General features: G+C 45.2%; 1 protein-coding gene across 1 annotated transcript in view; it reads right to left on the bottom strand.

The window, feature by feature from the left end:
- lrp2bp (LRP2 binding protein) overlaps positions 1-17,544 on the bottom strand; it is a 37,603-nt gene that overhangs the window by 5,651 nt on the left and 14,408 nt on the right. The window contains exons 2-8 of the mRNA XM_055632019.1: positions 12,838-12,937; positions 10,974-11,089; positions 10,213-10,328; positions 9,318-9,431; positions 7,114-7,256; positions 6,787-6,892; positions 3,424-3,647 (exon numbers count right to left, since the gene is read on the bottom strand). Of these exons, the coding sequence (XP_055487994.1) occupies positions 3,424-3,647; positions 6,787-6,892; positions 7,114-7,256; positions 9,318-9,431; positions 10,213-10,328; positions 10,974-11,089; positions 12,838-12,866 (848 nt within the window). The 5' untranslated portion in view covers positions 12,867-12,937. The remainder of the gene's footprint in view (positions 1-3,423; positions 3,648-6,786; positions 6,893-7,113; positions 7,257-9,317; positions 9,432-10,212; positions 10,329-10,973; positions 11,090-12,837; positions 12,938-17,544) is intronic.

The raw sequence follows: 17,544 nt of genomic DNA, 5'->3' as shown, positions 1-17,544 counted from the left end.
AGTTGCACTAGCTTCTCATTTCCACCCAACAAACAGCCTGTTTCCTTTATCATTGTTACTTTTTTGCATATCCTTCATCATTGTTCTTTATCTCTCCACATCACCGTCTATACCTCTTGTTTCCCTTTCCCGAATCTTTCAGCCTGAAGAAGGGTCTCGACCTATTTTATCTCTCCAGAGATGCTGCCTGTCCCGCTGAGTTACTCCAGCTTTTCGTGTCTATCCTTGAGTAAAAGTTCAGTTAAGTTTAGCGTGGAAAGAGGCCCTTCGGTCCACTGAGTCCACACCGCCAGGCAATCCCCGCACACTAACACTACCCTACACACACTAGGGACAATTTACATTTATGCCAAGCCAATTAGCCTACAAACCTGGACATCTTTGGGAGGAAGCCGGAGATCCTGGAGAAACCCTACGTAGGTCGCAGGGGGAACGTACAAACTCTGTAAGTTTCTTTGCAGTGATGGGAGGATGAACATACAGCAAAGGGCAGTACACGGTGGTGCAGCTGGTAGAACTGCTGCCTCACAGCGCCAGTGACGGGTTCAATCCTGACATCGAGTGCTGTCCCTGCAGAGTTTGAATATGCACATGGGTTTTCCTCCCACATCCCAAAGACGTTTGGGTTTATACGTTAATTGGCCTCTGCAAATTGTTCCTAGTATGTAGGGAGTGGATGAGAAAGAACTAATGCCTCACATGTGATCAATGATCAGTGTAGGCCGGAGAGTCTCCCCGGCCCACATTGACCATTGATCACATGTTTCCATGCTGTATCTTTAAACTAAACTAATCACAGGACCGGGCTCTTCAACCTACAATGCCCATGCTTTACATGATGCCAAGTTAAACTCATCTCCTCTGCCTTCAACTACCCCATATCCCTGCATATCCAGGTGCCTATCGAAAAGTCTCTTAAACGCCACTATTGTATTTGCCTCAACCACCACACCTGGCAGTGTGTTCCAGGCACACAATTCCCTCAGCGTAAAATATTTGTCCCTTTCACATTAAAGCTGAGCCCTTTAGTATTCGAAATTTCCATTCTGGGAAAAAGGTTCTGACTGTCTACTCTATCCAGGTCTCTCATCATTTTCCATATTTCCAGTTTGATATGGTTCTAAAATGAATCAACAAAGTCATTGATTTTTCTGCTGATTTTTCAGACTGTAAACGCCTATCTCACCAGTGACTAACTCTACTGAACGTTTTTCCTTCCATTATTTATTATGTAAAAGAATATGTGTGTTATGATTGTGTTTATAGTTTGGTTGGCTGTTTGATTGTTTGTCTTTTGCACAAAAGTCCGTGAGCATTGCCACTTTCATTTCACTGCACATCTCGTATGTGTATGTGACAAATAAACTTGAGTCGACTTGACTTGACTTGATAACCAACTATCCTAGAAAAGAGCTTCCCACTCCGTTGACTGCGTCTGAGGAAGGGTCTCAACCCAAAACGTCTACTCTTCCGTCTCTCTACAGATGCTGCCTGACCCGTTGAGTTACTCCAGCACTCTGTGACATGTCACCTATCCATGTTCTCCAGAGATGCTGCCTGACCCGCTGAGTTATTCCAGCACTCTGTGACATGTCACCTATCCATGTTCTCCAGAGATGCTGCCTGACCCGCTGAGTTGCTCCAGCACTCTGTTTCTGTCTTAGAAACTCTACTGGTAGCCTTTTTAAACGTGAAAATCACGCAGCCAGCACAGGCAGCATAATCTCCCAGTGGCAGGAACAGGGAGATTTGCTCGGCATAAGGAGCACGCAGGATCATAGTGGAGATGATCCACTAACAAGTCAGACAAGGAACACCAGGGCAGTATGAAAGCAGCAACTTGCACTGCTGTCTGGCAGATCCAGGAGTAATGGTTCAATCCCTCCGCTATGGAATGAGTATATTTTCCCCACAAGTCTTCCGCTTGAAGCTCCCATTTTCTCCCGCATGCTAAAAACATCCCAGCACGATGGCGCAGCGGTAGAGTTGGTGTCTTACAGGGCCAGAGACCCGGGTTCGATCTTGACCACGAGTGCTGTCTGTATGGAGTTTGCACGTTCTACCTGTGACTGTGTGGGTTTCCTCCCAAGATCCAGGTTCGTAGGATATAGAATAGAACTAGTGTATGGGTGATCGCTGGGCCCAAGGGCCTGTTTTTACGATGTGTTTCAAAACTAAACATTAGTAGGCTGTTGTAAATTATACTTCAAGCATAAAAGTGGGGGAAAAAAATCAATGAAAGTGAGTTGTTCGACACCTGAGAGAGAATAAATCACAGGGGTGCAGAACATAGTAGAACAGTGCAGCACAGGAGCAGACCCTTCAGTCCACAATGTCTGTGCTAAAATAAATAACTCTTATCCAGGATTGCATTAAGCAGCCCATTTAAAACAAAACAGAAAGAAAAACACCACTCTCTTCAGCTTTAAAGGGCATCAGCAGAGATTTAACATCTGGTATGACCCATAACTTTTTTTAGTTCAGTTTAGTTCATTGTCACGTGTACCGAAGTACAGTGAAGAGTTTTTGGTGCGTGCTAGCCAGTCAGTGGAAAGACTATACATGATTACAATCGAGCCATTTACAGTGTACAGATACATGATAAAGGGAATAACGTTTAGTGCAAGATAGAGGCCAGTAAAGTATGATTGAAGGTAGTCTGAGGGTCTCCAGTGAGGCAGATAGTAGCTCAGGGCTGCTCTCTTGTTTTCAATGGAATTATTCAGTTGCCTGATAACAGCTGGGAGGAAACTGTCCCTGAATCTGGAGGTGTGCGTTTTCACACTTCTGTACCTTTTGCCTGATGGGAGAGGTGAGAAGAGGGAGTGGCCCTGACCTCTTGTCCATTTAATAAACAATGTGGAGAAGGCAATAATCATAAAAATAATAATGAGTACGGTATACAAAGGAAATGTGATTTGTCCATAATTGCAGATCAATAATCTGAGTGGCTTCAATCTATACATTTGCTTCTAGTTTACATTAAATTAAATGGTATTAAATTCAATCTGAGGGACAATACAGCCCAACAGGCAAAAATACATTTCTGTAGGATTGAAACAAATGAGATTATTAAGGACACACTAGAGGCAGGAAACAAGTTCCCGATGTTGGGGGAGTCCAGAACCAGGGGCTATTGTTTAAGAATAAGGGGTAAGCCATTTAGAACAGAGATGAGGAAACACATTTTCACACAGAGAGTTGTGAGTCTGTGGAATTCTTCGCCTCGGTGGAGGCCAGTTCTCTGGATACTTTTAAAGAGAGCTAGATAGGTCTCTTAAAGGTAGTACGGGGTACTAATTGGGGATGATCAGCCATGATCACAATGAATGGCGGTGCTGGCTCGAAGGGCCGAATGGCCTGCTCCTGCACCTATTGTCGATTGTCTATTGTTGATAAAACATGTTGGCAATTCCTCATTACCTGTATGCGAGCTCAGCAGCACTGTTGTACAGCTTTCGACTATACAGATAAGCAGCTAAGTGACCCTGAGCATAAACATTGCCTCTGCTCGATGCATCCTTCAGGCACTCACAAGCTGATTGGATGTCCTTGCGAATGCCCTGTCCATTAAGGTACAGTAATCCCAATGCACCCTGAGACTCTAGACTTCCATTGCCACACGCTTCAGAATGCCAAAAGAATGCCTAGATAAAGGAAGCAGGTTCAGAATTACACGTTTAATAGTCTTTCCAAAAAAAGAGCAAAAACTCCACAATGCGTCTGAAGAAGGGGTTCCGAACTGAATCGTCACCTTATTCCTTTTCTCCAGAGATGCTGCCTGACCCGCCGAGTTACTCCAGCTTGTTGTGTCTATCTTCATTCTGAACTAGCATCTGCAGTTACTTCCGACACAAGTTTATATCTGGTGCAAAGGGGCAAACAAGATGGGATGGAGGGAAACACAAAGTTCCTTCCTACACTCTACAATGCAAGGCTGAAACAGAATGGGATCCTGAAGGAATAGGGTATGCTTGCTTCCATATGTTGGGGCATTGGGTTCAAGAGTCAGGAAGTCATGATGCAAGCTTTCTAGGACTTTGGCTGGGCCACATTTGGAATATTGTCTACAGCTCTGGTCGACACATTCCAGGAAGATTGTGGCGCTTTTGGAGAGGGTGCGGAGGAGGTTTACCAGGATGATGCCTGGATTAAGTGGTATTAGTTACAGGGAGAGTTTGGACAACCTTGGATAGTTTTATCTGGAACGCTGGAGGATGCGGGGAGACCTGGCAGAAGCATATAAAATTATGAGTGGACAGTTAGAGCCTTTTTCCTCAGGATGGAAAAATCAAATATTAGAGAACGTAGTTTTAAGTTGAGAGGGGCAAAGTTTAAAGATGTGGAGAGCAAGTTTTTGTTTTACACAGAGGATGGCGAGTTTCTGGAATGCGCTGTTGTGGATGGTGGTGGAGGCAGATACGATAGCGGCATTTAAGAGACTTTTGGATAGGCATATGGATATGCAGGGAATGGAGGGATATGGATGAGATGCACGTATATAAAAAGTGGTCCTGGCATCATGTTCGGCACGGACACTGGGGCCTGTTCTTGCGCTGTACTGCTCTATGTTCTTACCTGTATTCAGGAACCACTCAGCTGCGAATGGTGGAGCAGACACATATAAGACTGCAAGCCATTCAAGTTTATACACTGCTAACAAATTTAGGTAAATCAGAACCTGCCACATCATTCTGTTCCCAAATTCTCTTTAAAATTGCGCTATTTATTTTATATTGCTACTTATCGGGTTAATTACAAAATGAATCACTTTACAATTTTCTGCAGTACATTTCATCTGCTTTATACCTCCTATCTCACCAAGCTGTCATCACGCTTATTACTAGAATTGAAATAACCATGGAAATGTTAATAGGCCTGTCAAAATCCATTTATAGATGTTAAATAGAGAAAGAATTAGCATAAGGATGCACTCTCAGCCACTTCCTACAGTCTTTCCCCTGCAACCGGAGGAGATGCAACACCTGTCCGTTTGCCTCCTCCCTCGACTCCAACCAAGGACCCAAACTGTCTTTCCAGGTGAGGCAGAGGTTCACTTGCACCTCCTCCAACCTTATCTACTGTATCCACTGTTTCAGGTGTCAACTTCTCTACATCGGCGAGACCAAGCGCAGGTTCGGCGATCGTTTCGCTGAACACCTCCGTTCAGTCCGTCTTAACCTACCTGATCTCCCGGTGGCTCAACCCTTCAACTCTCCCTCCCATTCCCAATCTGACCTTTCTGTCCTGGGCCTCCTCCATTGTCAGAGTGGGGCCCAGTGCAAATTGGAGGAGCAGCACCTCATATTTTGCTTGGGTAATTTACACCCCAGCGGCATGAACATTGACTTCTCTAACTTCAGATAGCCCTTGCTATCCCTCTCCATCCCCTCCCCCTGCCCAGTTCTCCCGCAAGTCTTACTGTCTCCGATTACATTCTATCTTTGTCCCAGCCACTGCCCTGACATCAGTCTGAAAAAGTCTCGACCTGAAACAACCCCCATTCCTTCTCTCCAGAGATGCTGCCTCACCCACTGAGTTACTCCAGCATTTTGTTTCTACCTTCAATTTAAACCAGCATCTGCAGTTCTTTCTTACACCCTTACTGCAGTCCCTAAACATTAACGACTGCCTGCCACCACATCGTGTTCCAACTCCATTTACCAGTTTGCAGATGGCACGATTGTAGTGGGTGGGAACTGGAACAATGACAACGACCTTGTTGTTGACCTTGGGAATCGAGGTGGTATACACACCCCAGTCAGCATCAATGGTGCCGAAGGGGAGATGGTCAAGAGCTTCAAGTTCCCAGAAGTAAATAGAGTAAATACAGCATGGAAACAGGCCCTTCAGCCCAACTTGCCCACACCAACCCACATGTCCCATCTACACTAGTCCCACCTGCCTGTGTTTGACCCATATCCCTCTAAACCTGTCCTATCCATGTACCTGTCTCACTGCTTCTTGAACGTTGGGATAGTCTCTGCCTCAACTACCTCCTCTGGCAGATCGTTCCATACATTTACCACCCTTTGTGTGAAAAAGCTACGCCTCAGATTCCTATTAAATCTTACCCCCTTCACCTTAAACCTATGCCCTCTGGTTCTCGATTCCTCAACTCTGGGCAAGAGACTCAGTGCGTCTACCTGATCTATTCTTCTCATGATTTTGTACACCTCTATATGATCAGTCCTCAAACTCCTGCACCCCAAGGAATACAGTCCTAGCCTGCTTGACCTCTCCCTACAGCTCAGGTCCTCGATTCCTGGTAACATCCTTGTAAATCTTCTCTGCACCGTTTCCAGCTTGACAACCCAAAGGGCCTGTTTCCACACTGTATCACTATGCCTTTATAAATGTGCAATCATCGTTTCAAGCATCTTTAAACTCAGTACTTAAAGGTACTTGGGGAAGTCCAGAACCTGGGGTCACAGTTTAAGAACCAGGGGTAAGCCATTTAGAACGGAGACGAGGAAACACTTTTTCACACAGAGAGTTGTGAGTCTGTGGAATTCTCTGCCTCAGAGGGTGGTGGAGGCTGGTTCTCTGGATACTTTCAAGAGAGAGCTAGATAAGGCTCTTAAAGATAGCGGAGTCAGGGGATATGGGGAGAAGGCCAGAACAGGGTACTGATTGTGGATGATCAGCCATGATCACAGTGAATGGTGGTGCTGGCTCAAAGGGTCGAATGGCCTACTCCTGCACCTATTGTCTATTGTGCAATTGTTAATACAAGATACAGTGCATATTTGATACAGAGATTGCAGCATCTTTTTTCTTTTTTACCTTTTGCAGGTTTTTAGTCTCTGCCCTGCAGTAGAACATGCCCAGAGTAGTTTGGGCTTTCACACTTGCTTTAGGGTTCCCATCATCTGCAGCAAGGATCCACAGTCTGTACAAAGCAAAACAAATGTTAAAACGTGCATCGGAGCAGGCTGAATCTACCAGTTGTTACAAAAGCAGCACATTGTAGTCTGAAGATGGGTCTCGACCCGAAACGTCACCCATTCCCACTCTCCAAAGATGCTGCCTGACCTGCTGAGTTATTCCAGCTTCTTGTGTCTATCTTCAGTTTAAAGTAGCATCTGCAGTTTGTTCCGACACCTTGCTCACCTTTCTGCTTCTGAATCAGACTGCTGCATTCCAAATCCCTCAAGGGAAGCAATGCCCAGGTTGTAATACGCAGCAAATTTCAAATGGCTTGCTTTCGGATCATCGGTGTTTATGATTCGATTCATATATTCCACACCTAGAGCCTGGAAGGAAAATAAATCACGTCATTGGATCTTGTTAAAATATGGAAAGATTGTGGCTTTGTTCTTGGCTCACCTCAAAGCCTGCCTCCCCCCCACACTGGACCCCCATCAGTTTGCCTACCGGACCAACAGGTCTACAGAGGACGCCATATCGGCGGCCCTACACTCTGCCCTGACCCACCTGGACTACAACAACTCCTACATCAGGCTGCTGTTCATTGATTTCAGCTCTGCCTTTAACACCGTCATCCCAGCCAGCTTGATCACCAAACTCAGTGGACTTGGCATCTCCACCTCCCTCTGCAACTGGACATTGGACTTCCTCACTAACAGACCACAGTCTGTTAGGGTCAATAACCTCACCTCCTCACTATAACACTGAACACCGGCGTGCTACAAGGCTGTGTGCTCAGCCCTCTCCTCTACTCCCTCTTCACCCCACGACTGCATCCCAAAGTCATCCAACGCCATTATTAAGTTTGCTGACGATACCATGGTAGTAGGACTGATCAGCGACAACGATGAGTCAGCCTACAGGGATGAGATCCAGCACCTGACCACCTGGTGTGCCGACAATAACCTCATCCTCAACTCCAAAAAGACGAAGGAGATTATTGTCGACTTCAGGCAGACCAGAGGAGGCAGTCATACCGCCATCCATATCAACGGGACTGAGGTGGAGCGCGTCTCCAGCTATAAATTCCTCGGAGTGCATATCTCGGAGGACTTGTCCTGGTCCCTCAACACCTCCAAGCTGATCAAAAAGGCACAGCAGCGCCTTTACTTCCTTAGGAGGCTCAAGAAAGCCCACCTGTCCCCCCAGATCCTGACCAACTTTTACCGCTGTACCATAGAGGGTATCCTGACCACCTGCTTCACGGTATGGTACAGCAGCTGCACTGCTGCGGACAGGAAAGCACTACAACGGGTGGTGAAAACCGCGCAGCACATCATCGGTGTCCCGCTCCCTGCCATGGATGCCCTCCACCAAAAACGGTGTCTGAGACGGGCTGGGAAGATCATCAAAGACCCCTCACACCCCAACCATGGACTGTTTGCCCTCCTCCCATCAGGGAGGCGGTACAGGAGCCTCAGGTCACGTACCAGCAGGATGAGGAAAAGCTTCTATAACAACACAATGACACTGCTGAACTCGGAGTCCCGACGATAGATTTCTCTGGTCCCTCCGTCCCCCTTTGTTTAATCATTCTGTATTTCCTGATTATTCTGTATCTTCTCTCTTTCTATTTTTTTCTTGTTTTTTTTCTCTTTATGTACAACTACTACGGACTGACGCAAAACTGCATTTCGTTGTACTGATACTTGTATTTGTGCGATGACATTAAAGTTGAATTGAATTGAATTGAATTGAATTGAATTGAATTGAATTGGAAAAAAAAAGCATTCGATTTTCCGTTACTTTTTTTGTTTTGTAGCTTTTGTAACATATTTGAAAATTGACTCCGCTGCCTCGGCATAGCCAGCAGCATAATCACGGAGGAGTCGCACCCGGGCCACTCCCTCTTCTCCCCTCTGGCAAAAGGTATAGAAGTGTGAAAACGCACACCTCCAGATTCAGTTTCTTCCCAGCTGTTATCAGGCAACTGAATCATTCTACCACAACCAGAAACCAATCCTGAACTACCTCATTGGGGACCCTCGGACTATATCTGATCAGACTTTACTGGCTTTAACTCACATTAAACATTATTCCATTATGTATCTGTACACTGTGAATGTCTCATTTTCATCTCTAGCCTTTGTTACTTACTGTAGTAGCCATTTCGCGTAACTCAGTATGTTATAGCTATAACCAGTTACCTTTAAATTTTAAGAAGGAACTGCAGGTGCTGGAAAATCGAAGGTAGACAAAAGAGCTGGAGCAACTCAGCGGGTACGGCAACATTATGGAGCGAAGGAAATAGGCAACGTTCTGGACTGAAACCCTTCTTCAGACTTCCTTGGAATCAGAAGGGTTTCGGCCCGAAACGTTGCCTATTTCCTTCGCTCCATAGATGCTGCCGTACCCACTCATTGCAGGCAATGAGTTTTTCTACTCACAGGGTCCGCCTTGGTGCCTAGTCCATCGTAATACATCACACCAAGCTGATAGAGAGCTTGGAAGTCGCAGTCTTTAATATTGTTGAACTCTTCCAGAGCTGTTTCATAGCATCCCTGGAGGCACACAAAGCCAAATAAGAGAGTTCTTAATTTGGTCATTGAATATGATAATGTCTATTAATATTGTAAGATGTATAGTACTGACTAATGTGAGATTGAGATTTCAGTATATACTAATATATCTATGTAGTGTATTACTATATCACCAGTCTGAAGAAGGGACTCGACCCAAAATATCACCCATTCCTTCTCTCCAGAGATGCTGACTGTCCTGCTGAGTATATATATATATATATATATATATATATATATATATATATACACTCAGCAGGACAGACCACATCTCTGGAGAGAGTGGATGTGGAGAGGATGTTTCCACTAGTAAGGGTCTAGGGCCAGAGGTCATAGCCTCAGAATAAAAGGGTGTACCTTAAGAAAGGAGAAGAGGAGAAATTTCTTTAGTCAGAGGGTGGTGAATCTGTGGAATTCATCGCCACAGACGGCTCTGCAGGCCAAGTCGGAAATTGGCAGATTCTTGATTGGCACGGGCGTCGGTGGTTTTGGGGAAAAGGCAGGAGAATGGGGTTGAGAGGGAATGATAGATCAGCCATGATTGAATGACGGAGTAGACTTGATGGCCCGAAAGGTCTAATTCTGCTTCTAGAACCTTTGAACATAAACTCATGATTAAAAATAATAAATCAATGGTGCACAATACAAGTTATGTCTATGTAAATGATCAAATTAAAATTACAGATTATTGAATAACTTCACTGCTAAAATACACCATTTCCTGGAGCTTCTTTATCGCTAAATATATGAACTATTACCTCACCTCTTCAAAGTAGAGTTGACCTAATAGAAAGTTTGCTTGCAAATCTCCATCTCTGATCTTTTTCCTGAGGAAGACATCAGCCTTTCTCACCTCGGTGACATGTTTGAAGCTTGAAGCTGAGCATAAAGCACAAAAATATGAATTAATTCCTTCAAAATTGTAGTATTGTGTACAGTTTTAGTCCCCTAATTTGAGGAAGGACATCCTTGTGATTGGGGCAGTGCAGCGTAGGTTCACGAGATTGATCCCTGGGATGGTGGGACTGTCATATCCGGCCGCGGGCGGCGCTGGATTTGGAGCGCCGCGCAGCCAGGGGTAGAGTTGCCGGGGTCGGAGCTACACCCGGCGCCGCCCGCGGCCGGACGCCCGCAGCCCCAGCTCCGCGATGTTGGGAGTCGGCGGCCACAGCGCTCCGGAGCTTACTGCACGGCGACCCGGTAAGGCATTGCCCGCTCCCCGCCTCTCCGACCAGGTAGGGGACTAAGAATAAAAGTTTCCCCCTTCACCCCCCCCCCCCCCCCCCCACCACATAAAATCCCTCCAAACTAACTGACTAACATTTAAGCAATGATTTACAATGATTCTCCGCGGAGGAGGCAGCCGCTCCAGACTTTTCAAGCCGCCTGCGCTACCTACCTAATCTACGCTAAGAATCTTCCATTCCAAAACCCGAAAAATTCCGAAATCCGAGAAGTCGGATATAAAAGGTTGTGTACCTGTAATTACTTTAGAATGGCTCTTTACCCTGTAAGACCATTTACCTAAACTCCGGCCAGCATTGTTTTTGATTCCACGTTCTTGCAATGTAATACATTTTCTCCTCTTCTTCTGAGGCAATGGTTCACATCTTAACTTGCTCTGATTTATAGACTGTAAACTGAAAATTATTTCATTACTACCACGTTGAAAATTATCTATTAAATAAACAATTTCATTCTACATCTCCCAATAACCGTCTTGCATTAAAACATTTAATGGAAGTTAGTTAAAACATACAAATTCATTGCAAATCTCAATATTTGTCTGTATAAAGTTACTGACTTTCATTAAAAATTGTAATTAAAGTTTCTTTAAGCTAACTTTTTGACATGATTCGCACATCAATCGTATTGGGTCTTCACTGCTGTGAAATAGGGGTAACAAGGAGCAATTTCAAAACTAAATTTCTTCGCTGCCTTCTTCATGATAGGCCACCAACTCAATAATTTGAAGGAAATTTATTTCCTGTCTTGCTAACTGTTAAACAATGGCATGGAGGTGGAGTGAGTGGAGACAGCTGGCCAGAACACATTTGCAGTATTGTGATCAGTTTTGGGCCCCATATCTGAGGAAGGACGTGCTGTCGTTGGAGAGGATCCAGAGGAGGTTTACGAAAATAATACCAGGAATGAGTGGGTTAACATATGATGAGCGTTTGAAGGCTCTGGGTTGATACCCGGTGGAGTTTAGAAGGAAAAGAGGGGGACCTCATTGAAACTTACTCAAGAGTGAAAGGCCTGGAGAGAGTGGATGTGGAGAGGATGTTTCCACGAGTGGGAGAGTCTACGACCGGAGGGCACGGCCCCAGAATAAAAAGACGTATCTTTAGAAAGGAGATGAAGAGGAATTTCTTTAGTCACAGGGTGACGAATCTATGGAATTCATTGCCATGGAGTGCAGGAATGGAGGGGGGGCGGGGGTCACAGTGGGTGGAGAGGGAGAGTGGGAACCAGGTTCACAGTGAATGGACAGGGAGCGCAGGAACTTGGGTCACAGGGAGTGGAGAGGGAGTGTTGCAACTGGGCTGACAGTGAATGGAGGGGTGACGCTCAAGAACCGGGGTCATGGTGAGTGAATCCCAGTGAATGGAGAGGGTACTCAAAAGACGAGGTCACAGCTGGTGACGAGGGAGCATAGAAACCGGGGTCATAGTGAGGGACAGGGACAGTAGGAACTAAGGTCACAGTGAGTGGATGGGGAGAAGAGAAATTGGGCCCCAATGAATAAGGTCATAAGGAATAGGAGCAGAATTAGGCCATTCGGCCCATCAAATCTACTCCGCCATTCAATCATGGCTGATCTGTCTTTCCCTTCTAACCACATTATCCTGTCATCTCCCCATAACCCCTGACACCCGTACTAATCAATGGACAGGATGCTCACGAACCCCGGCCAGAGTGAGTTGAGAGGGAGCGCAGAAACTGGGTCCCAGTGAGCGGAGAGGGGGTGCAGAAACAGGGTCCCAGTGAGCGGAGAGGGGGTGGAAACAGGGAAACTGGGTCCCAGTGAGCGGAGAGGCAACCATTACCTGGTAAGCCAGATGCCAAACCACTAATAAATATTCACATACTGAATTATCGGAGATCTAACACATGGTGCACTATCTAAATATTCCAAGTATGAATTAGGTAAACTGGGACCCATTCAGGTGAGCATCCTCAAGAGACAATAAACGTATACTTTTTCCATTAGACTTACAACCAATTTGTTTTTTATGTTATGAGAAATATTCCCGATACATTAACGTTGTGCGTAGATATTAATGCGTAGATCATATACTCAATAAAACGTAAAATTAAGGAGAAGAAACAAGACAAGACTTGAAGGGTTTACATTAGCTACCCAGCCTTGGTGCTTCTGACTTACTGAGGATGGTTTTTGCTTTCGGTTTCCATACAGTACGGATGTGTTTAACTAGGAAGATAATGTTTGACCGATTTGAACAACCAGTAGCTGATCATACAACCTGACAATGGCATAATCAGAGAAAACATAAACCATTAGGATCTATTCCATATAGTTTTCAAGTCATAAGATCATTATCAAAATAGATAAATAAGATTTGTATAACACTTTCCTGAACTTCAGCATGTCAGAAAACATTTTAAAATCCTTTTACATTTGAGTTAAAGCCACAGTTGTGTTGCAGGGAATGTTAAAACACAATAAGTCCCACAAGTGGCAAAGTCATGACTTGTCTAAGATAATCTTAGATAAGTCATGACGACTGGATAAAGATTGGTTGGGAATTCAAGAACACTTGTTCTCTTGTAAAAAGAGAATGTGAACACAGCCCAGACCATCACACAAACCCACCTCCCTTCCATTGACATCCCACGCTGCCTCGGCAAGGCCAGCAGCATAATCAAGGACATGTCACACCCTGGCCACTCCCTCTTCTCCCCTCTTCCATTGGGCAAAAGGTGTAGAAGTGTGAAAACAAGCTCATCAGGAAGGATGGCTCTGCCCCAGGGGTGGAGGTGGTCTTTGGAGGGGAGGATGCTCCATAAACTGCGGAGCATCCTGGACAATACAGCTCACACCCTCCATGACACACTGGTCAACCTGAGGAGCACTTCCAGCAACAGACTGGTTCCACCAGGATGCAGCACAGAACGCCACAGGAGATCCTTCTTGCCCGTGGCTATCAAGCTGTACAATTCCTTCCAATTATGTCGTGGGGTAAACTGACACCCGTTCCCCGTTCCCCCCCTTCCCCCTACCACAGCCCCCCACCCACACCCCACCCCTCCACCCAATCGTTGCACCTCCCCAATCCTGGATTTTCTACTCGTCACTTTAATTTCATGTTTAATGTATCTGTTGTGTTGTACATTTGAGGCAGACCATTTTTCCCTTCTGGGATAAAAAAAAGTTCTATTGTATCGTACAACACACACCTCCAGATTCAGGGACAGTTTCTTCCCAGCCGTTATCAGGCAACTGAATCACCCTACCACAACCAGAGAGCAGTGCTGAACTGCTATCAACCTCTTTGGTGACCCTCGGACTATCCTTGATCAGACTTTACTGGCTTGACCTTGCACTAAACATTATTCCCCGATCATGTATCTACACACTGTAAATGGCTCGATTGTAATCATGTACTGTCTTTCTGCTACTGGACAGTACGCGACAAAAAGCTTTTCACTGCACACGTGACAATAAACTAAACTAACCTAAAGAAGGAACTGCAGATGGCAAACTCTGAGTTGGAGGAATTGAGTGAAATCCAGGTTAGCCGGGAAGTGGTGTTGGGTAAATTGAATGGATTAAAGGCCGATAAATCCCCAGGGCCAGATAGGCTGCATCCCAGAGTACTTAAGGAAGTAGCTCCAGAAATAGTGGATGCATTAGTAATAATCTTTCAAAACTCTTTAGATTCTGGAGTAGTTCCTGAAGATTGGCGGGTAGCAAACGTAACCCCACTTTTTAAGAAGGGAGGGAGAGAGAAAATGGGGAATTACAGACCAGTTAGTCTAACATCGGTAGTGGGGAAACTGCTAGAGTCAGTTATTAAAGATGGGATAGCAGCACATTTGGAAAGTGGTGAAATCATTGGACAAAGTCAGCATGGATTTACGAAAGGTAAATCATGTCTGACGAATCTTATAGAATTTTTCGAGGATGTAACTAGTAGCGTGGATAGGGGAGAACCAGTGGATGTGGTGTATCTGGACTTCCAGAAGGCTTTCGACAAGGTCCCATATAAAAAATTAGTATACAAACTTAAAGCACAAGGCATTGGGGGTTCAGTATTGATGTGGATAGAGAACTGGCTGGCAAACAGGAAGCAAAGAGTAGGAGTAAACGGGTCCTTTTCACAATGGCAGGCAGTGACTAGTGGGGTACCCCAAGGCTCAGTACTGGGACCCCAGCTATTTACAATATATATTAATGATCTGGATGAGGGAATTGAAGGCAATATCTCCAAGTTTGCGGATGACACTAAGCTGGGGGGCAGTGTTAGCTGTGAGGAGGATGCTAGGAGACTGCAGGGTGACTTGGATAGGCTGGGTGAGTGGGCAAATGTTTGGCAGATGCAGTATAATGTGGATAAATGTGAGGTTATCCATTTTGGTGGCAAAAATAGGAAAGCAGACTATTATCTAAATGGTGGCCGATTGGGAAAGGGGGAGATGCAGCGAGACCTGGGTGTCATGGTACACCAGTCATTGAAGGTAGGCATGCAGGTGCAGCAGGCAGTAAAGAAAGCGAATGGTATGTTAGCTTTCATTGCAAAAAGGATTTGAGTATAGGAGCAGAGAGGTTCTACTGCAGTTGTACAGGGTCTTGGTGAGACCACACCTGGAGTATTGCGTACAGTTTTGGTCTCCAAATCTGAGGAAGGACATTATTGCCATAGAGGGAGTGCAGAGACGGTTCACCAGACTGATTCCTGGGATGTCAGGACTGTCTTGTGAAGAAAGACTGGATAGACTTGGTTTATACTCTCTAGAATTTAGAAGATTGAGAGGGGATCTTATAGAAACTTACAAAATTCTTAAGGGGTTGGACAGGCTAGATGCAGGAAGATTGTTCCCGATGTTAGGGAAGTCCAGGACAAGGGGTCACAGCTTAAGGATAAAGGGGAAATCCTTTAAAACCGAGATGAGAAGAACGTTTTTCACGCAGAGAGTGGTGAATCTCTGGAACTCTCTGCCACAGAGGGTAGTTGAGGCCACTTCATTGGCTATATTTAAGAGGGAGTTAGATGTGGCCCTTGTGGCTAAGGGGATCAGGGGGTATGGAGAGAAGGCAGGTACGGGATACTGAGTTGGATGATCAGCCATGATCATATTGAATGGCGGTGCAGGCTCGAAGGGCCGAATGGCCTACTCCTGCACCTAATTTCTATGTTTCTATGTTCTAAACTGCAACTTATACCAAATATAGACACAGAGTGCTGGAGTAACTCAGTGGGTAAGGCAGCATCTCTGGGTGACATTTCGGGTTGGGATGGTATCCTTTCTCTCCAAAGATGCTACCTGACCTGCTGAATTACTCCAGCGCTTTGTGTCCATCACTTGTTCACACAGAGCCATGCCCTATTCTATGTTTGCCTGAGAAGGCTGCAAGGTATTGATGGAATTATCCAGGTTGGCCAGCATTTCTCAGCATCTGTGCAACATTCAGTGAATGCAGATACCCAGGGCGTATGAGCAAACGCAGGCAATGTGTAGTTGCATTGTGCCAATAGAAACATAGAAACATAGAAATTAGGTGCAGGAGTAGGCCATTCGGCCCTTTGAGCCTGCACCGCCATTCAATATGATCATGGCTGATCATCCAACTCAGTATCCAGTACCTGCCTTCTCTCCATACCCTCTGATCCCCTTAGCCACAAGAGCCACAAGGGATAAATTCTCTATCATATCCAATGGTAGAACACGACCTTGCTGTAACTCCTCAACGTTTTTGCTGGGAAAATCAGCCCTCTGCTTCTTGAATAAATAAAACCACATTTATTTAAATTTGGATTGTAAGCCCAAGAGAATGTCACATTTTTTTTTAAATGCTATTTTGTTCAATATTTTAAATGGTTTTTTTTTGTTTTTTTTTTTAATTGAATTGAATTCCTTTATTGTCATTCAGGCCTTATGGTCTGAACGAAATTTCGTGCCTGCAGTCATACATACAAGAATACAATAATAAACAACAATAAACACAAATTAACATCCACCATCAACAAATGTTGATATATTTAGCCCAGACCATCATAAATGTTTCTACCGACCTCCCTTCCATTGACTCCATCTACACCGCATGCTGCCTCGGCAAGGCTGGCAGCATAACCAAGGACAAATTCACGCTGCACACTCCCTCTTCTCTCTTCTCCCATCAGGCAAGAGATACAGAGGTTTGAAAATGCATATCTCTAGATTCAGGTACATTTTCTTCCCAGCTGTTATCAGGCAACTGAACCATCTATCATCAACTAGAGAGTGGTCCTAAAATAATGTCCCTGTCCCACTTAGGAAACCTGAACGGAAACCTCTGGAGACTTTGCCCCCCACCCTAGGTTTCCGTGCGGTTCCCGGAGGTTTTTGTCAGTCTCCCTAATGGTCGAAAGTGGTTTCCGCTTCTTCTATGATCCGGCGATTATTTCAAAAAATTCAAAATCGGCCGCAACTAAAAATAGGTTGCCGTTTTAAAAATCGGTAATTTTTTAGTCGAAGCCGGTTGCGATGCTAATTGAAGGTGGTTGTCAGAGGTTTTGAGGTGGTGGAAGGTCTTACCATCCACTACCTGCAACCTCCGGCAACCACCTTCATCTAGCATCGCAACCGGCCTCGACTAAAAAATTACCGATTTTTAAAACAGCAACCTATTTTTAGTCGCGGCTGGCTTTGAATTTTTTTAAATAATCGCCGGAACATAGAAGAAGCGAAAACCACTTTCGACCATTAGGGAGACTGACAAAAACGTCCGAGAACCGCATGGAAACCTTGGGTGGGGGGCAAAGTCTCCAGAGGTTTCCGTTCAGGTTTCCTAAGTGGGACAGGGGCATTACCTACCATCTACCTCATTGGAGAACTTCACACAAAATGCTGGAGGAGCTCAGCGAGACAG

Source organism: Leucoraja erinacea, chromosome 3, assembly GCF_028641065.1.
Source record: "Leucoraja erinacea ecotype New England chromosome 3, Leri_hhj_1, whole genome shotgun sequence".
Classification (NCBI taxonomy): Eukaryota; Metazoa; Chordata; class Chondrichthyes; order Rajiformes; family Rajidae; genus Leucoraja; species Leucoraja erinaceus.
Note: the sequence above shows the minus strand (reverse complement) of the source record. Positions and strands in the feature narration are given on the sequence as shown.